The sequence below is a fragment of the Dermacentor albipictus genome, chromosome 9 (assembly GCF_038994185.2).
Source record: "Dermacentor albipictus isolate Rhodes 1998 colony chromosome 9, USDA_Dalb.pri_finalv2, whole genome shotgun sequence".
Lineage (NCBI taxonomy): Eukaryota > Metazoa > Arthropoda > Arachnida > Ixodida > Ixodidae > Dermacentor > Dermacentor albipictus.
This window is the reverse complement of record NC_091829.1, coordinates 49,714,802-49,742,439: the sequence shown is the minus strand read 5'-3', so window position 1 is coordinate 49,742,439 and position 27,638 is coordinate 49,714,802. Positions and strand designations below refer to the sequence as shown.

Genomic DNA, 27,638 nt, shown 5'->3' with positions numbered 1-27,638 from the left:
TTGCGACAGAAATTACATGGACAGTCTAGGCACATTTTTGCCGTCGACGTCACCGTGGCCGTGATGTTCCGTATGAAGTCCAAGGGCGATAACACTGTTGCCCCGCGTTGTATACTGTATGTGCGAGTGAAAGCGCTCGAGGGACGCCGACCATCGCGGCTAAATCTCCCGCACGAAGGAAAAAAGCGGAGCGCAAGCGCGCCGCCTTCCGTCGCACGAAACGCCGTCGGAGGGGTGGAAGGAAGGGAGTGGGGCGGAGTTCTGCTCCGGCTCCATCTGCGCATTTCGTGACCTGGCGCAAGGGAAGCTGACGATCGCTGCTAAATCTGGCGCGCCATATATGGAGAAAAGCAGGGAGTTGGTGCGGCTTCGACTCCGCCAACAAGTGCGTACTTCGCACGGCAGCACTCGGTCGTGGGCGCCGTCTTCTGGAGACGGCTCACACCTTAGTGCGCGCTGTGTTCCTGCCGCTCTTGCATTGAAGCGATAGACAGCACGAAGGTCACTTAACTCGCCGCTGCTGCCGCTCTTGCTCCCACCGGTGTTTTGGCAGTGTATGTCCACACTCATCGAGCGTGATGTGTTCATGTTTGCTTGTGCGCGCTGATATCATGCATGTTAATTGTTTGTTAGCGAACGCTTCCATGTTTATGCGGACAATAAAACCACTATACTTCGTACAGCTGTCTATTGATTTGCTATTGCAAATGATGCTTCGCCTTTCGGGCGAAACTGCAGCGTTTTATTAGAGCGAAGAATTGCGCAAATCTCGTGCGTTGGTTAGCACAATTACACAAGAGAAAAATCAGAATACATAACTGGTTACCAAATGTTCGTTTCCTGGCTTTTGGTTTAAATACTTACTGTTACACATTCGAATTTACGAATTGTCGCCGGTGAGTTCACGCAACGTATCCACTTGAAACGAATTTTCAGGGTGACAGCAGTTTTTTGATGGGCGTTTCAATATTTTGTGAGAAAGCTCACTGGTATCTACGTCAAATTTTTCCTACAGTGCGTACAAAATTGTTTCGTTAAAGAACTACGTAGAACAACATTGTATTTTACCGCAAAGTTGAGGGCTCGTATCTCCAAACTAGAGCTAGTTTTTTCAGAACATTCTGACTTCAATTCTTTAACTGCAAGAAGTGCCCACAGTAAATACTTAGCAAGTTAAAGAGTTGAATCATGCTGAGTGTTCATTTCTTCTTTCAATTTCTTGTTCAAGTAATGCATGCTTCTTTGTTGAAATCAAGCTGAACAATTAGTACTGTGGCATCTGCCACAGGCTACCCCCCCCCCCCCATTAAAGTTTTCTTTAATTCTACAGAAAAGGACACCCGATGTATATCTACAATTGCAATAATATTTAGAAAGTGATTATAATAATATTTTTCGACTGACATCCTTTTGGAAACGGGGTGGTGACAAATAGTCAGCCAGCTTGAGCTAATCGCGTTTCAGTTCATTTAAGGCAGTGAAGTTCTTTATGTCTTTCTATAATAGAACATTTGTCTCTATATTGAATAATTAGCTTTGCATTTAACGATTGCGGCTCCTTCCCTTCCAAGACCTTTTTTAGCCAATGTTCTACGTTGTACTTATATCGACTGCTGATGATAACGATGGCACTTCTGATGATGAAGTTTATTACCATCCCCTTTGAAATGGGGAGAGTACAAATAGCTCCCTAGCCTGCTTGATTTTACCGTTGGCTCCCAAAGCCATGCGGTCTATCGATATTTGCTTAACTCCCATCCTCGACAAGATGTCCGATTGTAAGCGCGAGTTTGCATTTTCGAACGTTAGCGATGGCACCATTGCTCCTTTCCGGATTCCACGCACCGCATCGTAGTTGTTTTGGCCCAAAAATGCTCTGTGCGTCATTATTGCGGCGTGCAGCTTCCCCTGCAAGTTGACATTGTCTTGCTGGATGCTTCAGTAAGCTTGTCATTCGTTTGTGTACATGCCGCGGTATTTATATTGCTTGATTGCTGGAATAACTTTCCGTTGAATTGACATCACGCGATTTATCCTCTGTTCATTAAAGATCATAATTCCCAATTTCCCTGCCCTAAACGTAAAGCCTAGACTTGTCGCTGCGTTGCCGCACAGAATTTGCATGTGTCTGTAAACCTGATGCGTTGTCTGCTAGTAGCGCTACGTCGTCCACATACGTCAATCCGGGACGTCAGTCCAGGGAGAGTCAGTTGCACCATTCGTTCATTAGGCGTGTAGGATAAGTCAAACCCTAATTCACTGTTTTCCACTCGTGTTTCTTTGTCCTTACCATAAAGTTTCAACAACAAAGGAGAATGAGTGTATAGTGGCGCCCCCGGCGAGTGCTGGATGCCCACATGCCAGCGTGGGTGGGCGCGTGCCATAGCTACTCCAGAAGAAGACAAAGAAGCAGGACGTCTCTTTGGCCTCCGCGAGCGCGCACGGTGAACCCAGTAACAAGGCTCTACAGCTGAGATTTCAACGACGACATAGCACCGCCCACGTTGCGAAGATGCCCTGGAACTTCGCCGACGATGCGGCAGAGAACAAGGTCGAGCTCACGGGGCCCATGCTGATGACGCTCAGCAGCACCTGGGCCGGGTCGTTGTGCGTGGGCACCACCATTGGCTACACGACGGCAGCGCTGACCAGCCTGACGAGCGGCACCACCGATCACAAATTCGACACAGAGGAACATGGCGTCTGGTGAGCTCGTGCACTCATTAGCTTCACGCATGCCGTGCGTGCGGTCATACAGTGTTGACACGGCCGCTTACGAAAAAAAATGAACCGCGGCGCCTGCTTGCTCGGGAAGCCCTTTGATGGTGAACAGCCATGATTACCATCATTGTCACGATCAGCCTATTGTTTCTCCACCACGGGGCGAGCACCTCACCCGTCGGTTTCCAACTGTCCGGTCTTGCGCCAGCTGACGCCATCCTAAGCCTGCATGCTTCCGTAATTTAATTCGCACAAGCTATAGTTAAAAGGCCGTCCTTGACTGGGCTTTAATTGCCGCGGAACCTACTCTGTAATTGTAACATACCTCCTATTGTGCGCACTACATGGCCTTCCCAGCCACGTTCCTTGCTTTTAACCTCCAGCAGGATATCGGCTACGCCCCTTTGCCCTCTTACAGTAGCCTTCTGAATATTAATATTGCTTATTCATACCGTTTCATACATAGCAGACAATTATACGAATACCTGAGACCTTTTTTTCTTTCCCCTCGAGTTGCCGCGCGGCGCAACGTCAGTGTAAAACAAAATATGAGTGTGCAGTTGGCACAGTGTTCTCATTTACGACTGAAAAAAAATAGGGTGACACTTATTTTAAAAAAAAGATATATAGGTATGCGTTACGTAATTCGATGTGCCATTACATACCTTACCACTATGACGCAAAATATGGCCTTAGTAATTAATATAAGGTGTCGCAAATCAAGTATTACGAACCAACGACCGGAGGGCGCGTCATGCGAGCAGCAGCTGCAGGGCGCCGTTCGTGCTCTTGGCCAAAACGTAGTATAAACGTCGCCTACTGGAAGCACACACCGGCACAAATAAGGCCGGCATTGAAGAGACACTAGAGAGAAACGTTGAATCCCTTTACACTGGCAAGGTATTCTTCACGCACATTATTTTTGTTAATTCAACAGTACTTCCTTGATAATTAGCTCAGAAGACGAAGCGTAATGTTTCATTTTTGTGAATTTCGAGCCGAAACCGTAGCGTTCGCACGTTGGCGTGACGTCACGGATGTAGAAGCATTTCTTCGTATTCACGCCATTCTGGTGCACGAAGAGCTTTCAAAACGTTGCAATATTCCGTGTTTGAGTGCTCTCGAATACAGTTCAGTTCCCTTTTTTTGTTTGCCAATAGGAGATTAACTAGCATTGAGCAGACGCCGTCGATATTTCGGACCTCACGGAGGGCTGGCGTGGAAACTTCACAGTAGCGTCACCGCTGTTCTTTTATTTTTACGTCGGTTATAGCAAACGAAGCCTAATTTAACGGTAAGAGTCGCTTTCTTGGTATTTGTAAGGGTCGGCTACTAACACGGCAAATATCATTTCATCTTTAGTGTCTCTCCAACCTTAGCTTACCTTTACCACTGGTACATGCAACATATGAAGGAATTCTTCGGTATAAAGCCTCGCAGGTCAATACCAAATACACTGCAAAACGCACGTATAGAGGTCATTCTGTGATTGGACGGCCTGCGCTGCTTCCACTGCGTTGCCTGCTAGGTGTCAAATTGAGTATATGTAGCCGCAGTTCATCATAGTAAATTCAAGACCAATCTTGAATGTTTGTGGGGGATGTGCATTTCACACACCTCTAAGGGAAGGAGAAAAGTACGAAGATATCGGTGCAGTTGAAGCTTACTCAAACGGTACAAATATATTTTAACTACTAGGCACTTATAGTTGCCTGGGAGACTAAGCGATTGTAGGAACGTACTTGTGGTCGCATTTTGTTCGAGTTTGCGGAAACAGAGAAAGACGCTCCACCCTCGCACGTCTTACCATAACGCTCCTATATTTAGGGCCAAGTCGTTAACCTGAGTTCCCTAATGGTTATTGCGCGCGGTGAAGGCCGGAGTGGGAAGGCGTGGCCGATAGCAAATCTAAATGCAACGCAACGTGTGTAGAAGCCTCGACTTTACTTTCCAAATGAATAATCACAGAGTAATAAATAAGTTTCCTTGCGTATATTTCATTTCACTGTATAATCTATATCTTCAGTTTCTTTACCAATTAACCGGAAATGATCATGTCAAACAGCTTTGAGAAATAATGTCGTACGGACGTATTTTGCCCATTTCACTGCGTAACCATTAGGAGTCTGAAGATGGAATAAAGAGTGTGTGTGTGTGTGTGCGTGTGCGTGTGTGTGTGTGTGTGTGTGTGTGTGTGTGTGTGTGTGTGTGTGTGTGTGTGTGTGTGTGTGTGTGTGTGTGCATGTGCATGTGCATGTGTGGGTGGGAAGCCGGTGACGTATTGGAGGTAGAGATAGGTCCCCTGATAGATGTACGCACACGCGCAAATACACACACACACCATATATATATATATATATATATATATATATATATATATATATATATATATATAGTAGTGAAACTGATTGTCATCTACTCAAGACAACCACCCATTTCACTTGGCACCTTCGATAGGCAGGGAGTTCCTCAATTACCTTTTGCACGCATTGCGATTTGGTGAACTCTGGCTATGTCATAGATCCGGGATTTCAAACACGTACGCCGTAATTCAGACGCATTTCTCTCGCACTTACTGTCAAATCCCCAGTGTTGTCTCTTATTGTCTTTCTCCATTCACGACCCGCGAATGGAATCAGTTGTATGCGCGTGTTGCGGATGATCCCGCAAAACGTTCTCATCATTTCAAGATGTGTGCTTTAGGTGAATGAACAAGCCATCAGTTGTGCTTGTGTGCTTCAATGTTTTCGTTCCTGATATTGTTTCGAACTCCTATGATAATTCTTAACTAGGCGATTTAGGTTCCTTAGTAAGCAAATGAATGATCCAACTTTGTTTTCTCACGTCACAGTGCACGTTGGTTTCACGTTGGAGGTGGGGCAACAATGCGGCTGCGACGGTGGAAACTGACGTTGTGTAGTAGCGAAACGTCTGCGTGAGGGCCGCAACTAGCCTCCTGAGGCCACATCAGGTTCATTGTGGTGTAATAGCAATTACGCGCAGGCTCGTAGCTCCGTCGCCGCAGCCGTTGTCATGCTGACCCGCTGACTCCAAGGTACGCGGGACTCGCGCACTGTGTGTGAGCGGGCCTCTCGAGACGTGCTGTGCCTTTGGCTGCAAAAATGACAAAGCGTAGCGGCCGCACGGAATTCTTGTAAAAAAAGAAAATACAAGAAAAGAAACAGCCGGCTGAAAGAAAAGATGTGCTTATTCAAATCGTTTGAATCTAACTTTTTTTTAATTAAAAAAGCACCTCATGAATTGCAGTGCCGTGGTTGCTGGGCAAAGCCATTTGTCCGTTCCTATGCATCTATAGCCAACAGCTCCCTGCGTGCATCTTGTGCCTCGTTCATACCCCGCCTCACAACACACGCAGTTTTCAATACACGTACACGTAGGTTCGTGTCGCTTCTGCACGTCGGTGCCACCACGGGCTGCGTCATCGCCGCCCTGGTGGGCCAGTCCATGGGGCGCCGCTTCGCTCTCCTCGCCAGCGCGCTGGGCTACTTCTCGGGCTACGGCATCATCTCGCTGGCGCGCAACGACTACCTGGTGCTCTTCGGCCGGTTCCTGACAGGCGTCGCCACTGGCATGGTGTCGCTCTGCTCGCCGTGCTTTTTGGCCGAGATCACGGTGCCCGAACAGCGCGGAACCGCGGTACGTCAACGCTTCGCTCGCGTAAGGTGCGTCCACACTAGCGACAGAAGCGAGCGCCGCGAGAACCGGCCAGCGGCAACTTTTTCCTGCTGCGGAACAGATGGGTCTTGCAGCTACATTTCACGGCATGCCGCTGACCACCGATCGTGAAGACCAATGATCAACGGCCGATTCAATCACGTGGTCCAGTGCTGCGAGGAACTACAACCCCACCTCCCCAACCATCGTTTCTTATCCCAGCCGCAGTGATTGCAGCTGAGGGCGAATCGCGTGCTTTCATCGGCGGCAAAGCCACCGGCAATAGCAGCCGTGCCAGTGCTGGCGCTATCTGATACACTCGCTTTTCCCGCTAAGTGTGGACGTTCACTCTGACAGGAAAAATCGCGTGCGGCATGCCGCAGGTGGCCGAATCCGCCCGCATTGGCATAGCCCCGCTTGCTGGCGTCTTTGCCGCCGTGGCAGGCAAATGATTCGTTGTCATCTGGATTCACTGCGCTTCTGTTCAGAGATGCTGAGAGAGGGAAGCATATTTCCTTGCACCGTTTACCCACGCGAATAAGTCGGGCATGCCTCATTGGCCTCCCAAATTACCGACGAGTGGCTTGCCACGAAACATTAGCTGCAAGACCCATTCGCTTTCCAAAGGTAAAGGTTGCTGCACGCCGGTTCTCGCGGCGGGATGGAGTGCGCGTTTTTGACGCTAAGTGTGGACGTACCTTTAAACCGAACAATAGATATTTTACTACACAATAATTAATTTTACAAGATCTGGATGACCGCTAGTGTTCCCGCAGGGGTGTCTGCGTAAACAGGCGTTTCGTGGGTTAAGACGCCATGGACCCGAGCACATGGGGGCTGGACCCTCCTGTGTTTTGCACTGCGTGGTCTAGCCATGTGCGGGCAAGGGGAGATCCTGGGTATGGAGCTGATCCTTGGTATACAAATCTTTGTGGCCACTAGGTGGAGGAAGCACACCTGATTGGCCTCGTCTTCACCTAGACTGCACCTACGGCCTGTCCCACTTGTTGTAAATTGGCCGGTCGCCTTTTTCTATCTTTTCTCGTAGCTTCCAATTTTCTATGCTCTTTCTACAATCTGGCCTTTCGACCCCTTTTCTCGCATTTGTCTCCATCTTCCCCGGCCGGCTGGGTTAATCTGGTCTGCTCTAACCGACTTTCCTTATAACGATATGGTTATAGCGATAATGTGCAGTTAAAATAGTAGCGCTTGCTTCACCACAACCCATACTGTGTGCCCTAGTTGGGCTCCGCGGCTCATGACGGGTATGGTCGCGAAACACTACATTTCATGGGATCCTTGAATATTTTCTCAAGGGGTAGTCCCTGAAATGGGGGGCTCATCGATTCTACTTATCTATTCTTCCTGAAGAGCTACGACACATTCCCGAAAATCCACATTATACGCAGTGAAAGAAGCCAATATGAAAGTTCGAACAACTTCGCCTTTCTTGGTTTTGATGTCTCTCGCAGAGACTATCGGAAGTGGCTGTAATGCTACCGACATGGCCAGTAGCTACCTACATATTGAAGGCGGCACAAGGTGCAGTATGACAAACTAGCGAACCTCGCTGTATTTGGGGTCAACCTTATCTCTGTAAGCAAGCACCGAACCATGAACACTGTCAAGGGTGTAATTTCCAAGGACTACCTAATGAATTTGACGGGAACAGAACTTCTAAATTATGGAAGGACGAGAACGGGATCAATTTCCAGCGTATCGAAATCAGACGGGACAGCATCGAGATACCAACAATGCACATAACACCAACCTTTGGCTGAAGTCAACTATCAGAAACACTAAATACAGGTCATGTGCAGATCTGTTCAAGACGCATTTGTCACGAGATGATATCTGAACTCTACGCTTAGTTGTTGCGGCTGCATACTTAACTGCTTTTCTAATTGATGCTGCATCTGAATTCAAACCACTAACAAATGAACTGGCTGTCAAATGAGTCGTTCCGTGGTGGATTGCAGAGTGTATGAAAACATTCAGGAGGTGAAACAGGGCGTGGGAACTCCTTAGCGACTCTCCAACTGCGGAAAACTTCAGTAAATTCAAGCGTGTAAAGTCGCAACGAAGACGGAAGCGTCTACAAACTAGAAGACAAAGGTGACAAAAGTATATATCCGGTAAAAACATTTACACAGGTGAGCGAAGAGTTTGGAACAGAGTAAATACTATCCAAAGCCGACAGCCAAACCCATGCAATAAATACTAAGGGAGATAACCTAGAAGACCAGGGAGATTTTGCGGATGCGCATTATCAGCCTATCTCCAGTTCACACTATTCTGAATCGTTCCTTAGGCACAAAGAACGAGCAGAACAACAGCTTTTTTAACGTAAGTGCTCACCAAATGAGTCATACACCCCCCTTCCCTCCTTCCCGCCTCTAATTTAACTTAGCAAAGCTCCAGGCATCTCTAAACTGCTGAAACTACTCTTTCTCAGGAACTGATCGTATCATTTATGAAATGATAAAGCACTCACATACTGAAATAGTCCCTTTCTTTTTTCAGCGCCGCATGATTGGCAGGGTATATTCCATCTGCTTGGAAAGAGGCTATTATAATCCCAGTACTCAAAGAGGGCAAGGACCCGTCCTAAGTCAGAAGTTATCGGCCGAAAGTGTTGACGAAATGTCTTTGCAGATTGTTCTAGAATATGGCAAATCCCACCCCTGCTGAACTTTCTGGGGCGCAATAAACTGCTCGACACACACGAGGGCTGTTTCAGGGAGGGCATCAACTGAGCATCTACTGCTCATTGAAGCAAATATGGACACTTATATAAATACACAATGCTTCTTATCTGTATTTTTGGATGTTGCGTAAGTGCGCGACCCAACATGGCACTTCGCCATTCTCCGAGATCTCTTCGCACTGGTTGTCCACGGCAACATGATAGATGTATTCGAAAGCTACCTGCCTGACCGCACATTCCACACAAGAGTGGGTACCGCTTTATCTGAATCATTCACCAAGAGAATGATGTACCGCAATGTGGAGTACTAGTAGCACACTCGTTGTTGTAAAAATGAAGCACTTCTTACAGTTATTTCGTGCACTACATTCTGAGGCACAGCTTGGTGAGCTTTCTACGTGCTGGCCAGGATTGGAACACACGCAATGGTGAAATGATTATAGACGGACGTCACACACTTTTTTAGGTATACGCCCACCGAAAAATGTGCACCGATCCCGAAGACAGTTATGTACAACACAGCGCCTCACAGCATTAGCTGTCACCAAGTAAAAAACAGGCAGACTCAAATCCATTTGACTTCTACGTAAAGCGAAGCATTCTTGCTGTGGTTAAGTCACGGACCGTGTGTGCGTACATATGAAATGTGGTTTTTGAGCTATAAATATTAGTAATAAAGAGCACCAAAGTAAATGAAGCAATAATGTTATTTGCAGTGAATTATAGACAAACTGGATAGTATTAACACCTATATACACGCAATACATCGCGTGTGTATCATTTGATTAAATTTTCAGTTGTGCCGCTGGTGTCGTTTAGCACCCGCGGTGTTTATGAGGCGTCGTTTTCTTGTAGGGCTACTGCAGATCGAAACGAGCCGAGCTTTTCAACGCCGCTTGCTTGCCAGCTTGAATGGTTGTTCTGCGCCCATTGCCGACGCATGCGTCCGTGGTGTGATGGTTGCAATATCAGGCTTGTGTGCTGGAGTTTTTTGTTTTCATTTTTTTTCTGAATTAAGAGCCGCAATATCACACACAAAACAGGATTTGATCACCAGAGGGACCAGTCATCGAAGTTTGTCCTCCTCGTTCGAATGAGGAACGTTCTTTGGAATCGCTTGCTTGATTGTCTATAGGAGAGCACTTCTCCGTTTCTCCTCGAACGTAGCGATCGTCGTTAAGTGCGGGGAGAAGGCTGCCGTCTGAGTATGCGGTGGCCGTCGGTTTCCGCAGGGCGGTATCCTGCAGGTGTGCCTCACTCTCGGCATCCTGTACGCGAACGTGATGAGCCGCTTCCTCAACTGGGACAGTCTCGCGTTCCTGAGCATGGCCGCGAGCATCCCTCTGGTGGCCACCTGCCAGTTTGCGGTGGAGTCTCCCCGCTGGCTCCTGCTGCAGGGCCGCAAGACCGAAGCCATCGAAGTGCTCGGCAAGCTGCGAGGACCAGCGGCCAAGGTAAACCGTGCTGGTGTACAGCCACACTGAACTCTGAAGCATGGATTCCATGCACATATTTTCAAGGCAGACACAGATTTATTCCGTGCAGTTAATTTGCTCGTGAGGTTTAACGAAGTTGCCTAGCGGGTTATGAGGAACGCAGTAGACGTAGGCCCCGGTATGCTTTAATAACCATCTGTGCTCCTTTAACGAGCACCCGAGGCACAATACACGAGCGCTTTGCATTCCGCCCCCATTCGAATGCGGGTCGCCGGTGCAGGGAGTCGAAACCGCGACCTCTTGCTTCACAACTGAGACGTCCTGGAGGAGATACCATCATTCACGAGTGTCGCGGAGTTCTTTGAATGAATGCGTCTGATTTCCATAATATTGTTAAAAGGTCCTACAAACTCCAACGAAGCAATGTCAGCGTGATAGGATGATACACTTTCTAACGAGTTGTTTTACTACGGAGTAAATAAATCTTCATTCATTGTGTAGTCGCTTAGGCCGCGTTCTTTCGTGAAATGGACTGACTCACCGTATCACAGCACGCGCGCAAGTTACTATTGGCGCGAGACATTGCGATGAAGGAAAAAGAGAAATGCTGCTACGCCATTGCTAACGAAGCACAGCACGCGGTAGCTCCTTTCATAAAGTCGTCATGCGTAGCGAAACACTGCGCGTTGAAATGAATTAGAGCCACGATGGGTTTACAAAGGGCTCTATTTGTGCGTGCCCAAATTTCTGGGGTCTCCATTTTTCCCCAACAGGACAGAACTGGCAAAACCAGGTCGCGTACACGAACGCGTGTCACGCGACCGAAGGTATTCAAACAACTCTCCCGCAGCCGAAATCAGAATGAAGCATCAAGTGTCTGAAAGTGACGCTAAAGAAAGGCATTTGCGTTCTATTACTGAATCTACCTTCTGCAATACCCATGCAGACAGCTCATCTCACCTTGTCAAGAGTAAGCTCGAGAAGATACAGAAACAAAAGCTACGGGTAGCGACACCACCTTGAAGTCACCGCACCATCCCGCATTGACATCACGGACTAACAGCGTGTCTGCTCGGGCCTAGTCAACATTTCGTCGACAAAGATGGACTACACTACATTCTAAAAGATCTAAGCACTAAACTTAGCAGGTTTAAAGAACTTTTGCCAAGTCACAAAAAACCAGATACGAATAAATATTTTGAAATCCAATTCTTTGAATAACAAAGCTGTTACCGCTAAACTAAGGAATGGAAACTTGTGAAAGTCAGCTTTGTCGGACTGATCTGACCTAGTCTTTCCCTCTATTTTGAGTTTACGGTGTCCATTCAATATACTATAGAAGAGCTGTTTTTCTTCATCATTACGATTGGACGTTAAAGCATAGGCTTGCAATGCCGTCAACTTACATCTCCTGTTTAGCTTTACAACGACGACTCCTATCCTTTATTCATTGATATACACGAGGGCCAATTTTATTAATGAAGTTATTGTTCTAAATGAAAGGACGATAAAGACGAAGGAGAAAGAAGGTACGAATGTTGGCCCCATCGGAAGCTCTGCACACACCATCCGAATTCATCCGGACCGCAAGCCGTACCCACAGCCATCTCTGCCAACTGAGCTGCAGCGGTGAATGTGACTCCCTTTGCAGCTAGAGACAAGTCTCGCAATGCAATAAGCGAGAAGAAAAAGCCGAATAGCCGACGTGAACCGCTTGTGATCACCTATCGTCGATTACTGAAATATACGTAACTTATAAATACCTATTTCGGGTGTGTGTATCTTGTTATTAGGATATTTCGTTTGTTTGTTCCACAGAAAAGTTCAAGTTAAAGGAGATGCAACGCATATGTTAGAGTCTAGTGAAAAGCTTTTATGAAGTACTTATTTATTTGCTATAACGTTAAGCCCTATGCGGACGATTTATTTTTAGTGCGACTCTATGCGACGTGCAATCTTTTGCAATGCTTAGATTTGTGCATGGCGCAAGTCACAATTTTATTCTCAAGCAAGGATTGTCTTTCTGCACTACGCCTTTCGCAAGCTGTGTCCATATGCAAAGTACCATTTTGCGGGACTGCACCGTGGAATGCTATTGCAGTGACGTCACGAGCGGGACGGCAATATTTCATGTTTTTTTTTTTTCGAGGGAACAATGCTGAGAAGATGTGTATGCAGAAAGAACTACTATACGCGTCGGGTAGTGGTTCCGTCGGCGCGTTTCTTTCCCGCGTTGGCGACCTAATGCAAATTTGAGCGCACGCACCTGCTGCACCACGTGACGCATGTGGCATTCTTCTTAAAGAGCTGCTCTGCCTTCACACCGGAGAAGGATGCCTGCTATCGTGCCCGGATTCAACTTAACGTTATCCTATTTTATTTACTTTCCGAGAAAGAAGGGAGCCGGAAGTAAGATTTGTGGAATCAGCTTCAGAAGGGCTCCTGGCTCTCTGCAGGGTGGCAACGCCAGCGCAAGCTTCAAAACCCTCCGAAACAAATCAGTTCAACAACTCCAAGCGGAATATGACAAAAAAAAACTTAACAATGTAAAAGTACAAGAAAGAACATATCCAGTATGTATCACCGTGCTTATCATAGGTTAGCTCGCCTGATGGAAACAATGTTACGAAAAAAATCAACGTAGCAGCTTCCTCAAATAGACACCATTTATGCGCCATCCAATCACCCCCGCGGCACGCTAGAAGCGCACAGTATATCCCACTGATGTATCGGCTCGTAAATCAGCATTTGTCAAAGACTGGTCCACCAGCCAAAACGTCAGTAAAATATGCTGTGCAAATCCAACGTACGTCGTACTCTCTTTCTTTCATTTTACTACCGGGACTAGCGTGATTTCCTCAGCCGAAATTATATATATATATATGTACTTAAACGAGATGAAAGGGGGTTAACTCAGGGGCCCGATTTTTATTAGTCATATCATAAGAAGCCAACAAACACTGACGCCAAGGACAACATAGGGGATTTCGCTCGTGCTTAACAAATGAAATAACGAAACAATAAACTAATGCAAATTCACGTGGATGAAAAAAACAACTTGCCGCAGGTGGGAACCGAACCCATAAACCTTCGCATTTCGCGGAGGTTGTGGGTTTCTACTCAGGGTTCTACTACCCCCGGGGTTCTACTAGGGCACCTAAATACCCAAAAAAGTGGATGGGGAAACGGTGCCGCTGTAGCTGAATTGGTAGAGCACCGCACGCGAAATGCGAAGGCTGTGGGTTCGGATCCCACCTGCGGCAAGTTGTTTTTTCATCCACTTTAATTTGCATTAGTATATCGTTTCTTTATTTCAGTTATTAGGCACAAGTAATTTCCCCTATGTTGTCCTTGATGTCAATGTTTGTTGGCTTCTTATGATAGGACTACACACACACACACACACACACACATATATATATATATATATATATATATATATATATATATATATATATATATATATATATATATATACATATATATTGTCACGTGGTAGTGACGTTAAAGAACACAGTAGCAGTACTGTGAAAGACAAAACTAGCTTTTATTGGGCGAACCTGTGCCCACAAAACAGGCTACACTTAAAGCGCAACGATGGCGGCGAACACGCTCGGCGATCGTCGAAAATCTGATCAGCGGGTCAAGCGCGTCGGCTTTTATAGAGCAGTCATCGAATGTTCCAGACTAATCGTTCGGACCCGCATGCCTTCCACAAAGTTCTACACCATTCGCGTCAAGTGATGCAATCAGATAACATAACGTTCAGCGACAACAGACAGCAGATAGAAGCATCGATAACGTTCCAGAAACTTCGGTACATACAGGCGCGTCCCACGCTGTGCGATTACTTTTGTTAGGCTGCGAAACGTGGTTGCCCGATAAAGATAAGTATACGTGTCAATACCCCCCTCTTAAAAAGCATCGACCCGATGCTGCAAATAAACGAAGGTAATGAACAAAAGCACTCGTAGCAAAGAAAAGAACAAAAATGGCGAAGTTTGTCAGCGTCCGTAAAAGTGTTTAAGGCGCACCACGTGGACCACTTCAGATAGTGCGCGGCGCCGCTGTGAATGCGAAATGCCGTCTGGCACGACCTCATAGTCCAGAGCGCCAATGCGTCGGATGACCTTGTAGGGTCCGAAATAGCGTCGGAGTAGTTTCTCACTGAGTCCTCGTCGGCGTATCGGGGTCCATACCCAAACACGGTCGCCGGGCTGGTACTCGACGAAGCGTCGTCGGAGGTTGTAGTATCGGCTGTCGGTCCTCTGTTGGTCCTTGATCCGCAGGCGGGCGAGCTGTCGGGCTTCTTCGGCGCGCTGGAGATAGCTAGCGACGTCAACATTCTCTTCGTCAATGACGTGGGGCAGCATGGCGTCGAGCGTCGTCGTCGGGTTCCTGCCGTAAACCAGCTTAAACGGCGTGATCTGTGTTGTTTCTTGCACCGCCGTGTTGTAAGCGAAGGTTACATACGGCAGGACCGCGTCCCACGTCTTGTGCTCAACGTCGACGTACATCGCTAGCATGTCGGCGAGGGTCTTATTCAGGCGCTCCGTGAGACCATTCGTTTGCGGATGGTAGGCAGTTGTCCTCCTGTGGCTTGTCTGGCTATATTGCAGAATGGCTTGGGTGAGCTCTGCTGTAAAAGCCGTTCCTCTGTCGGTAATGAGGACTTTTGGGGCGCCATGTCGCAGCAGGATGTTCTCGACGAAAAATTTCGCCACCTCGGCTGCGCTGCCTTTCGGTAGAGCTTTTGTTTCAGCGAAGCGGGTGAGATAGTCCGTCGCCACGACGATCCACTTATTCCCGGATGTTGACGTCCGAAAAGGCCCCAACAAATCCATCCCAATCTGCTCGAATGGTCGACGAGGAGGTTCGATCGGTTGTAGTAACCCTGCTGGCCTTGTCGGTGGTGTCTTGCGTCGTTGACAGTCTCGGCATGTCTTAACGTAACGGGCGACGTCGGCGGTCAGACGCGGCCAGTAATACCTTTCCTGTATTCGCGACAGCGTGCGGGAGAATCCGAGGTGCCCAGCGGTTGGATCGTCGTGTAAGGCGTGCAGTACTTCTGGACGCAGCGCCGACGGAACAACAAGAAGGTAGTTGGCGCGGACTGGTGAAAAGTTTTTCTTCACGAGTAGGTTGTTTTGAAGCGTGAACGAAGATACTCCACGCTTAAATGCCCTAGGGACAACGTCGGTGTGCCCTTCCAAATACCCGACAAGGGCTTTTAGCTCCGGGTCCCCTCGTTGTTGATCAGCGAAGTCTTCTGCGCTTATTATTCCAAGGAAGGCGTCGTCATCCTCGTTATCTTGCGGCGGCGGGTCAATGGGGGCGCGTGATAGGCAATCGGCATCTGAGTGTTTTCGTCCGGACTTGTATGTTACAGTAATGTCGTATTCTTGTAGTCTGAGGCTCCACCGTGCCAGCCGTCCTGAAGGGTCCTTTAAGTTAGCTAGCCAACACAACGCGTGATGGTCGCTGACCACTCTGAATGGCCTGCCATATAGGTAGGGGCGAAATTTCGCTGTAGCCCAAACGATGGCGAGGCATTCCTTTTCCGTTGTGGAATAATTGCCTTCCGCTTTTGACAACGACCGGCTAGCGTAAGCTATCACGTGTTCATGTCCATCTTTTCTCTGGACAAGGACGGCACCGAGGCCTAGGCTACTGGCGTCAGTGTGAATTTCGGTATCGGCGTGCTCGTCGAAGTGCGCAAGTACGGGCGGAGTCTGCATGCGTCGTTTGAGTTCGTCAAATGCGTCGGCCTGCGGCGTTTCCCACTTGAACTCAATGTCACATTTAGTTAGCTGTGTCAGCGGCGCAGCGATGCGTGAAAAGTCCTTGACAAATCGCCTGTAGTAGGCACACATGCCAAGAAATCTACGCACTGCCTTCTTGTCGGTGGGCTGCGGGAACTTTGCGATGGCAGCTGTCTTCTGCGGGTCGGGGCGGACTCCAGACTTGCTGATGACGTGGCCTAGGAACAGAAGCTCATCGTAGGCGAAGCGGCACTTTTCTGGCTTCAGAGTGAGCCCTGATGACTTGATGGCCTCGAGTACTGTTGCAAGCCGCCTAAGGTGATCGTTGAAATTTTCGGCGAAGACAACGACGTCATCCAAGTAAACGAGACAGGTCTGCCACTTCAATCCTGCTAAAACCGTGTCCATGACGCGCTGGAACGTTGCAGGTGCCGAGCACAGTCCAAATGGCAAAACCTTGAACTCGTAGAGGCCGTCTGGGGTGATGAAGGCGGTCTTTTCGCGATCTCTTTCGTCGACTTCTATTTGCCAATAGCCAGACTTGAGGTCCATCGACGAGAAGTATTTAGCGTTGCAGAGCCGATCCAATGCGTCGTCTATCCGTGGGAGGGGGTATACATCCTTCTTCGTGATCTTGTTCAGTCGACGATAATCGACACAGAAACGTAGGCTTCCGTCCTTTTTCTTTACCAGGACAACAGGGGATGCCCACGGGCTTTTCGACGGCTGGATGATGTCGTCGCGCAGCATTTCGTCGACTTGTTCTCTTATAGCTTCACGTTCCCGCGTCGAAACTCGGTAAGGGCTCTGGCGTAGTGGTCGAGCGCATTCTTCGGTTATTATGCGATGCTTTGCGACTGGTGTTTGTCGAATCCTCGATGACGTCGAAAAGCAGCTTTTGTATCGTCGAAGCAGACTTCTGAGCTGTTGCTGCTTAATCACGGGGAGACTTGGACTTATGTCGAAGTCTGGCTCGGGAACTACAGTCGTCGGGGTAGATGCGACAGAATCCGAGAGGGCAAAGGCATCGCTGGTTTCCACAATTTCCTCGATGTATGCGATGGTCGTGCCCTTGTTGATGTGCTTGAACTCCTTGCTGAAGTTTGTCAGCAACACTTTCGTGTTTCCTCCGTGCAGTCGAGCGATCCCTCTTGCGACGCAAATTTCACGGTCGAGCAGAACACGTTGGTCGCCTTCGATGACGCCTTCTACGTCAGCGGGTGTTTCGGTTCCGACCAAAATAACAATGCTGGAGTGAGGCGGGATGCTCACTTGATCTTCGAGCACACTCAAGGCATGGTGACTACGAGGGCTCTCCGGCGATATCGCTTTATCTTCCGACAGCGTTATTGACTGTGACTTCAGGTCGATGATTGCGCCGTGTTGGTTCAGGAAGTCCATACCGAGAATGACGTCTCGTGAACACTGTTGGAGGATAACGAAAGTGGCAGGGTAAGTTCGGTCATGAATGGTTATTCTTGCGGTGCAGATTCCAGTCGGCGTGATGAGGTGTCCTCCTGCGGTGCGAATTTGAGGGCCTTCCCATGCAGTCTTAACCTTCTTCAGCTGGGCGGCGATGTGTCCACTCATGACGGAGTAATCAGCCCCTGTGTCCACTAAGGCGGTAACCGCGTGTCCGTCGAGAAGCACGTCGAGGTCGGTGGTTCTTTGTCTGGCGTTGCAGTTGGGTCTTGGCGTCGGATCACGGCTGCGTCGTGTTAAACTGAAGCTTGAACGTCGCGTCGTCAAGTCGTCTTTCGTCGGTGTAGTTTTGGCTTCCTGACTTCGTCGGGTCGGTGGCGTGTCGTCATTAGGTCGTCGACATGGTTGCTTCGTCGTCTTCGTCGGCGGCGGAGGATCTTCGTCAGTTCGACGAACAGCAACCGCACCTCCATCGGTTGCTGCTTTTAGTTTTCCGGATATGGGCTGACGGACCGGCCGCGGGCTAGGCCAGTGTATGGTCGGCGCTGCGGCGACAGGTAGCGGCCTGGTGACGGCGAACGGGAAGCTCGTCGATGGCTCCACTGAGTGGCGGCGAGGTAGTCGGCGATATCGCGAGGTCGTTCGCCAATCTGTGGCCGCGGCGCGTTAACGGCGAAACCTCGCAGTCCCATCTCCCGGTATGGGCATCGGCGGTACACATGGCCGGCTTCCCCGCAGTGGTAGCAGAGCGGGCGGTGGTCAGGAGCGCGCCAAACGTCTGTCTTCCTCGGGTAGGTGCGCTGGGCGACGGGTGGTCGTGCTGGCGGCGGCGGCGGCGGCGGCGGACGACGAAACTGCGGCGTGACAGGGCCCTGGCGCGGTCGCGGAGGGGGGCTTTGACGGCGTGCGACGGCGGCGTAGGTCATTGCTTGCGGCTCGGGCTGCGGCGATTCAGGGGCTACTCCAAGTTGTTGTTGGAGTTCCTCACGCACGACATCGGCAATCGAAGCCACCTGAGGCTGTGATGATGGGAACAGCTTTTGTAGCTCCTCCCGCACGACAGCTCGGATAGTCTCGCGCAGGTCGTCGGTGGCCAGTGACTGAAGTCCGGCGTAGTTTGTCGCGTTCGTGCGGCGGTCGAATTGCCGGTTTCGCATCTCGAGTGTCTTCTCGATGCTGGTTGCCTCGCGAAGGGACTCTTCTACGGTCTTCGGTGGGATTCGTACCATTGCGCCGAAAAGTTCTTCCTTCACACCACGCATGAGAAGGCGGACTTTCTTCTCCTCGGGCATATCCGGGTCGGCGTGGCGAAAGAGACGCTTCATTTCCTCCGTGAAGATGGCAACGTTCTCGTTCGGTAGTTGCACTCGGGCGTCCAGCATGACTTCGGCCCTTTCCTTGCGCACGACGCTTGTAAAGGTGCGCATGAAGCCGGTACGGAACAGGTCCCATGTTGTCAATGTCGACTCCCTGTTCTCGAACCACGTTCTGGCGGCGTCTTCTAGGGCGAAGTATACGTGCCGCAAATTGTCGTCGGAGTCCCAGTTGTTGAAAGTCGCGATTCGCTCGTACGTCTCCAGCCAGTATTCCGGGTCCTCAGTTTCTGCTCCATGGAAAGTTGGTGGGTCCCGAGGTTGCTGTAGGATAACGGGGGACACTGGGGCAGCCATTTGGGTTGTCTTGATCACTATCTTCTTTGTCGTTTCAGGCAGAAGTCCGTGCTCTGGGGGCAGTCTTTGCAGTCTGCGGCTAGCACGCTGGTCTTCGGCGATGTTAGTTTTGTCCTCGGGCTTTGGGTTTGGATCGCGACTTTGCGGGGGCGTTCGGTACATGAACGCACAAGCACCTCCACCAGATGTCACGTGGTAGTGACGTTAAAGAACACAGTAGCAGTACTGTGAAAGACAAAACTAGCTTTTATTGGGCGAACCTGTGCCCACAAAACAGGCTACACTTAAAGCGCAACGATGGCGGCGAACACGCTCGGCGATCGTCGAAAATCTGATCAGCGGGTCAAGCGCGTCGGCTTTTATAGAGCAGTCATCGAATGTTCCAGACTAATCGTTCGGACCCGCATGCCTTCCACAAAGTTCTACACCATTCGCGTCAAGTGATGCAATCAGATAACATAACGTTCAGCGACAACAGACAGCAGATAGAAGCATCGATAACGTTCCAGAAACTTCGGTACATACAGGCGCGTCCCACGCTGTGCGATTACTTTTGTTAGGCTGCGAAACGTGGTTGCCCGATAAAGATAAGTATACGTGTCAATATATATATATATATATATATATATATATATATATATATATATATATATATATATATATATATATATATATATATATATATATAAATGACGCGTTTCTTTATCGGGATTTTGTTGCTTTCTTGATGGAGGACTCAATAGAATCACAATATCCGGCACCGAAATAGTTCAATATTGAAGCACGTAGAAAGAAATACAACAAGCCTTGATTGCCGTTTCAGCTGGAGTCCGGCCTTCATCCAGAGTGCGATGTCAAGCGCACAAATTCAATTTATGCATTTTTCTCCGTAAAAAACGAAAGCAGTGAGTGAGAAAAAACGAAAGCGTTAACAGAAACATTTCAAACTTGCACGTATACAAACAGTGGCACTAAAAAATGAAACATAGTTTACGATCACAAGCACGCGTACATTTAGTCGCGCCTTAACCTGCATTGGCTCGTTTCAAAGTCAACTAAGACAACCGTGAATGCAAGATTCTGCGAACATACAGTGGAGCTATAGCGTTGTTGCAAAGTTGCACGTACGTGCAGTGACATTACAAAAACAAAAAAACACAAAGGAACGCAAACTAGATAGGCAGTTTGTGAACAACCCACACGTCTACAGGTGCACATTCAGTCGTGTCCACAAGGAAGGAAAGATGAAAGCCATAGCCAAACAATGTAGGCAGTGGTGACAGAGGTGTTATGTTAACAAAAAGCGTGCGAGGGTTTCCAGCTGCCATGAGAGCGTTTCTTTTGCTCTTTGTTTGAAGTCACCGCAACTTTTGCGCGACCTTGAAGATGTTCAATGCACCGCCTCCTGGATATATCGATATATATATATATATATATATATATATATATATATATATATATATATATATATATTTGTGTGTGTGTGTGTGTGTGTGTGTGTGTGTGTGTGTGTGTGTGTGTGTGTAAACGAGAAGAAGCGGGGTTAACCGAGGGTCTCGAAACAAGGGGCTTGATAAGTAGCCAACGAACACTGACACCAAAGACAACATAGGCGAAATTACTTGTGCGTAATAAATGAAATAAAGTAATGATAAATTAATGGAAATTAAAGTGGAGGAAAAAACAACTTGCCGCAGGTGGGGAACGATCCCACAACCTCCGCATTTTGCGTGCGGTGCTCCAGCAATTGAGCTACCGCGGCGCTGCTTCCCCATCCACTTTCTAGGGTATTTATATTTCCTAGCAGAGGCCTGGGAGTGTTAACCAGCGCCACTACTCACAGACCTTGGTGGCGGACGTGGAACGTCCTTTTTGCCGCAGACGTCGCGAGAACGTGACCTTTTTGGTTGAAGGCAACCAGTCCATAAACCCACACATGCTACCTGAAGGCATGGAAGTTGCCGGATTCGAGACGCTCAATATGTAATAAACCAGAAGAAAGGGGGTTAACCGGGGCGCCCGTTTTTTATTAGTCATATCGTAAGAAGTCAACAAACATTGACACCGAGGACAACATAGGGGAAATTACTTGTGCGTAATAAATGAAATAAAGAAACGATAAATTATTGTAAATGAAATTGCACGAAAAAACAACTAAGTGAAACGAAGACGAAATGCGAAGGTTGCGGGATTGTTCGCCACCTGCGGCAAGTTGATTTTGTCAGCCACTTTCATTTCCATTAATTTATCGTTGCATGATTTCATTTATTAAGCACGAGTAATTTCCCCCTATGTTGTCCTTGGTGTCAGTGTATGCAGTCTTCTTATATGACAACATATATATATATATATATATATATATATATATATATATATATATATGTATGACCCATTAAATCAATATGACATTTTATCTACGTCCTTCTTTACCCTGCAGCGACTTTTTAAAGTATATGTCTCCCATAAAGTATGACAATAATCTAAAGATATCCTTTTCACAGTTACGCGAAAATGTTTCCGCGTGACATATGCCTCCGGCATAATGAAATGTGGACGATTCCAACATCCCGTTCATATTGCATTTCCAAGTCTTCGTTGTACGTTGTCGGTACTGTTAAACAAGATACAGAAAGAAAACTTTGGTCTGATTTTAATTTAAGAAACGATCTCGACGTAGCGTCCCGCAATGCGACATGTATTGCTTATCTTTTATCTCCACTAAACTCTGAATCCGAGCACGTTGGTCAGGCAACATTCCTGGAGGAGGCAGCGTGATGAACAGGGCAAGCAGCATGTTCCTGGTATCGCATGTTAGGCTGTATTCTTTCTTTTTCTTCCTTTCTTTTTTCCTTCCTTTCTTTCTTTCTTTCTTTCTTCCTTTCTTTCTTTCTTTCTTTCTTTCTTTCTTTCCTTCTTTCTTTCCGTCTTTCTTTCTTTCTTTCTTTCTTTCTTTCTTTTCTTGAAGCCTTATCTTTCTTTTGTGCGTAAGCTATGAGGTAAGACAATACATTTAGGTGCTATGCTGAGCAAACGTGCAGAAAGTTCGCAAAGAACGTTTCTCTTCGGAAAAATGAATGATGGTGTTGTCAAAAAACTGTGAAACGCGCAGCTCGACCGCGAGTGGACCGACATGGAGACCGTGTACGCGAAGGTGCCCACGCCTACAGCGCACATCCTAGGGGCCATGCAGCTTCACTTCGTCCAACAGTTCTCGGGCATCAACCCCGTGCTCTTCCTTTCCCATTCCGTCTTCGACCATGCAGGCCTCGCCGTACGCGTCCAGGACACGAGCGTGATCCTCTCTGGATTTCTGGTGAGGGGATGATTGGTTAGTTACCGGTATTTTTCCGATACGACTGCGAAACTAGAGAACTTGCCCACGCATTCCAGAACGCTTCTGCCCTCAAGAACTGTTCAGAGAGTGTATGGCAGCGCTGCTTTCCGACAGGAGGTGTCACTACGCTTCATACACACTCCGCGCCAGTTCTTGAGAAGCCTAGCCTCTTATTCAGTTGAGTGTTTTTACACAAATTCTTACATATACAATCGGGCATATATAAGAATGTAGCTAATACAAACAATGTTGAAACAACGTGTAGCTAATGTTTATCGCCGTTTCGGTCCGGTTTGGATTAATCTATTTGGTCGCGACATTTTAGAGCGCACCTGTTAGGCGCCCGTTTCTGCAGCGAGCTTCTGGCGTCGGCGTCGTTCCTCGGCGTCCTCGTTACTGAGCGAACGAGCACAGCGAAAGATGAAAGAGTGGACGCGGAGCGGGGAGAGAAGGAGATTGTAGTTGATGGGAAGGAAAGGCTGGGGTAAAGTGCAGCGCAGTAACTCTCTCTCAGCAGAGGACACCTGAACCGCACTGCAAGGGGGGTAGGGAATGAAAGTAAAGGGAGAGAAAGTGCACCATGAAAGACGGCGATAGACAAGATAGAGCAAGCAGGAAAGCGGTGGAGGAGGGTGCAGTGGAACCATGAGGTGGAAAGTGGAGGAGGAGGGTATGGCGAAAGCGTGAGAATAAAAGTGTAGGGCCGCGATGGATGGGCTTTGCGGTGACAACCGCCACGATGGGGCCAGAGTAGCGCGCGTCGTCTGCTCGCCGGTGAGGCCACAGATACCATATAAAAACAAAGCATTGCATGAGCGGAAGTCTGTCTGCGGCGGCTGCTGTAAATTGCGCACACGCGTCACCCACGGGCTGCCTCTCGCGATCTCCCGGTTAGCGAGCCAGTGGCGCCACACTTCGCCGCATTTCCAACTTGCCGCGCGAGAAAGATTGTCCACGCCAGCCAATCTATCACGAAATTAAAACGCGTACACAGCTACGCTAAATTTTCACATTGGGGAGTGTCGTAATTGTCGGTGAATTTTCTCACCCCCTCTCCGACATACCGCGGGCAATCCTTAAACTTGAACATACTCTCAATGTAGCAAATTTCACCCGGCGTGGTCGCGTAATGGCTTTGGTATTGCGTTGCTAAGCACAAGACCATGGAATAAAATCCTTGCCACGGCGGCCGCATTTCGATGTGGGCGAAATGCAAAAACACCTGTGTGCTTACACTAAGCGCACGTTGAAAAACTTCAGGTGGTCAAAATGAACCCGGAGTCGCCCACTACGGCGCGCTTCATAATCAGATCGTGGTTTTGGTGCGTGAAACCCCAAATTTACTTTTCTAGCAAATTTCATCCACACTTTAGGAAAATGCGCTGCGGTACTCCTGCGCCCTCGCCAATTTTGTCCAGTACCATTTCCGCATGCGTGGAGTTTTGGATGTGACTTCATTTCCCAAAATTTATGGCTACAATGCAAGCTCTGGGCTGGTTCAGGCAGCGCTAGCGGCTTGGGCCGATAGGACTCTGACGCGCAGGCACAAGCAGTGTAGTCTGTGAACTGACTCTGAGTATCCGCTTCTAAACTCTGGGGCATCACGAGAAGCTACAGCGTTAGAACTTGCGATGCCACCACGAAATCAGAGACTTACCAGTCCGCCGTGAACGGTAAAAGGCTTTTACAAAGTTCTAAAAGCGTACTCTAGCAATTCAGTACCCTTATTTAGCAGCTCTATAGCGTAGCACTGTTAGGTTACAGCGAAAACTATTATGGGCTCACTCACAATAGTCATCAGGGTGTCCACTATAGTGTGAGGCACAGGAATGTCAAAGTGCTCTGGGGAAAGCTTATGAAAAAAATAAAAAAGGTACCGTACCCTGAAAAAATTACGATACGAAGCCGAAACATTCTCAGTGCCACGTACGTATGTTACCACTAGAGCCACTACGTCGTTGCTAAAGGCGCGAATATTATTGCGTCTAGGAAATTGGCTGACTTTTCCCTGTCGTCAGCGCCTCATTTATCTTCTAACGCGTTGTCACAGTTGTTGATAGCGTCTTCATTGAATTTCCTTATTCTCGAAAACAGTTTGTTCGCGCCCTCCTACGAATGTTTTGCTCCACGCAATACCACCACCGATAATATTGCACAGCCTATGGCGTCCTTGGTGCGCATAATGTACGCATCCAAGGAGGGTGAGAAATTATTTTTTTTAAGACGCCGTCTTCCTTAACGAATGAACCCAACGTGTTCCGTTTCGGGTATGTTTCGGGGCGTCTTCCCGGACCTATCCCTAAGATTGTGCAGTCACAAAATGTTGGCCAATATTTGCAAGGAGGTATGTGGGTATGTGTCGCTAGGGCCACTGGTGGCCATGATGTTGTGGATACATGTATGTAAAATTGCCCAACAATCAGATTCTAAGAGAGGACCTCTAGCACCGAAGCTCGATACGTTAACCATTGCACCGCGAACGCTCTTTCCCACATTACGGCGCGCGTCTCAATGCGATCGAAGTTTTGGCATGTAAAAACCACAGAAGCTACTTGAAATAATTAACACGTCGTCACATCTAAACCTATTCCTAAGATAGTGCAGTCTAAAAGTATGGGCATATCCCTCGGGTAGTGCAATGAAAAAAAAAATTTGATGCAGTCCGACGCTCTTTCCTCGTCCTCCTCTCACGCGAGAGATGACGCGATGAAACGCTGTGTGCCGGCGCATAGCCTATTCGCACGCCCAACTCACTGAGGAATACATTCTGGTTGATCGACCTCAACTCAAGCTTGAATCAACTTCCAACTTTTTATCCGTCATTCACCCGTGCGCGTTATTACCGCGTGCAACGGCACAGGTCGCTTCCACCGCCACCGCCGTGAAGCTGATGAGCGTGTTCAGCCGGAAGCGGCTGCTCACCGTGTCCGCCTACACGTGCGCTTTTTCCTTGATGATCCTGGCCACGCTGTACCAGGTGGGCGTCGAGGTGGACGAGGCCGACCCGAACGCGCCCATCGGCATCGCGCGGCGGCTTCCCATCGTGTTCATCGCGCTCTACATAATCGGCTTCTCCGTCGGCCTGGGCCCGATCACGTGGCTCATGTCCGCCGAACTGGTGCCCATGCGAGACAACGGCGTCTTCTCGGCGCTGGCGGCCGCCTTCAACTGGATCTGCTCCTTCCTCGTCACCTGGTTCTTCGAGAAGCTCAACGAGACGCTGGAGCTGTCCGGCGTCGGCCTCCTCTTCAGCGCGCTCACGTTCACGGGCGGCCTCATGGTGTCGTTCTTCATGCCCGAGACGCAGGACAAGACCCTCGAGGAACTCCTCCTCGAACCGCAGAGGAAGGGGCGCGACGACGCGGCCTCGACATCGTCCAAGGGCTCGGGGGCATCGCGAAGGCCGAAGCGCTGATGCCGTTTCTTCTTGAAAATTGTGTCTGCGCCGCTCTGTCTACCTTATTGTTGGACGCTGTTTTATTTCGTCAGGTTTTCTGTAGTGCATTTCCGAATCTTTGGTTGTTTATAATTTACCTCCGTGAAAAGCTCTAACGCTCAGCTTTCGTTCTTTCGTTTTCACCTCGAAGCTCCAGCCCTACTGTAAGCTGTTTATCTCAGTCGACCTGTCACTGACAGGTCGAGTGAGATCGGTCGACAGGTCGCACAATTCATTGCTTTCAGGCAATGAATTGTGCAATTTCCTTTAATGCGTTTGCATCAGGAGCGTGAAAGTGTAACAAAAGTGTATACGTGTCAATTGTGGGAAGATGGTCGCGTGCTATACGTGGAGAGGGAATGGGAGAGCTTACAAGAGTATAGATATGTGGTTTGTTTCAGCGAACAGTTTTAAATATTCTTGAGGCTGGCCTGTGGCAGATAGCACAATAGTAGTTCATGGGGTGGACACTACTTGCACAAAAAATTGAAATCCATCACCGAATAATTGCGAAAAATTCACTAATTACCTTTTTAACTAATTACTTTACGACCCGTTTTGCAATTAACAAATTCTAGTCGCGGAGTTTGCAATTTCGATCCACGTGGAACGAAATCGCAGGGTGGCACCACTTTAGACATATTAATTGAAATATATTAGAAATGCATTGGCGGGCCAGATTACTTTTGTGCCTGAATGCACAAAACGACGTTTTGTTAAGAAAGTAACCGGAACGTTAAAGTCCGAGGGCGATGACACCGTCGCCGCGCCTCGTATTTTGTATGTGCGGGTGAAAGCAGGCGAGGGTAGCCCACGATCGCACCTGAATCTGGCACGCGCGAAGGAAGGAAGCGGAGAGCAAGCGCGCCGTCTTCCGTCGCACGAAAGGCCTGATGGGAGGGAGGGAGGCGTTCGGCTCCGGCAGCAACTGCGCACATCGCGACCGGGCGCAAGTGGAACCGACGGCCGCAGCTCAATTTCGAACTCCATGTGTGGAGGAAAGCGGCGAGACAAGGCGGGAGAGGTGAGGACGGCTTCGACTAGGCCAGCAAGTGCGTATTTCGCACGGCCGCACGCGGTCGCGCGGGCTCTATCTTGAAAGGGATCTGCAGGCGGCTGATACATTTGAGCGCGCACTTTTCACGCCGCTCTTGCGTAGAAGCTATTGCCAGCTCTCAGAACTCGGGAAGAGCTAACGGCGGGGATTACTATTAGCTGTACCTTTGGGGCGAATACGCTGTTCTATGTTGTAGCCTTAGTTCGAGTAATGTGTCACACGGTCTTTGACGTCATTACGCCCAGAATATGCTAAATTTCAGCACGTATGTTAATTTCAAGTGAGCAAATGCTTATATTGCGACTCGTCAATACAAAGGGTGTACTTCGAGACCCTTCAAATTACTAGTCAAAGAAGACTTGTAGTCTTGTAGCCAGAACTTTTTGCCTGAATAAGAGTATTCGAATCGTAGTTTGAA

The 27,638-nt window shown here is 48.5% G+C and overlaps 1 protein-coding gene across 1 annotated transcript; it reads left to right on the top strand.

The window, feature by feature from the left end:
- Positions 1 to 2,408: 2,408 nt before the first annotated feature.
- Positions 2,409 to 26,275, top strand: LOC139049851 (trehalose transporter 1-like protein). Its single transcript, XM_070525673.1, has 5 exons — positions 2,409 to 2,706; positions 6,120 to 6,378; positions 10,336 to 10,557; positions 22,503 to 22,706; positions 25,588 to 26,275. The coding sequence occupies exons 1-5, from the start codon at positions 2,513 to 2,515 to the stop codon at positions 26,140 to 26,142; spliced, it is 1,434 nt and encodes a 477-aa protein (XP_070381774.1). The 5' UTR covers positions 2,409 to 2,512; the 3' UTR covers positions 26,143 to 26,275.
- The last annotated feature ends 1,363 nt before the right edge of the window (positions 26,276 to 27,638 follow it).

What these genes read in the sequence shown, in the direction of transcription:
- LOC139049851 (XM_070525673.1), top strand. Translation starts at nt 2,513, where the DNA reads ATGCCCTGGAACTTCGCCGACGATGCGGCAGAGAACAAGGTCGAGCTC. An exon ending in CCGAACAGCGCGGAACCGCG is followed by an intron (nt 6,379 to 10,335) that starts GTACGTCAACGC and finishes CGGTTTCCGCAG; the next exon opens with GGCGGTATCCTGCAGGTGTG. An exon ending in TGCGAGGACCAGCGGCCAAG is followed by an intron (nt 10,558 to 22,502) that starts GTAAACCGTGCT and finishes TGAAACGCGCAG; the next exon opens with CTCGACCGCGAGTGGACCGA.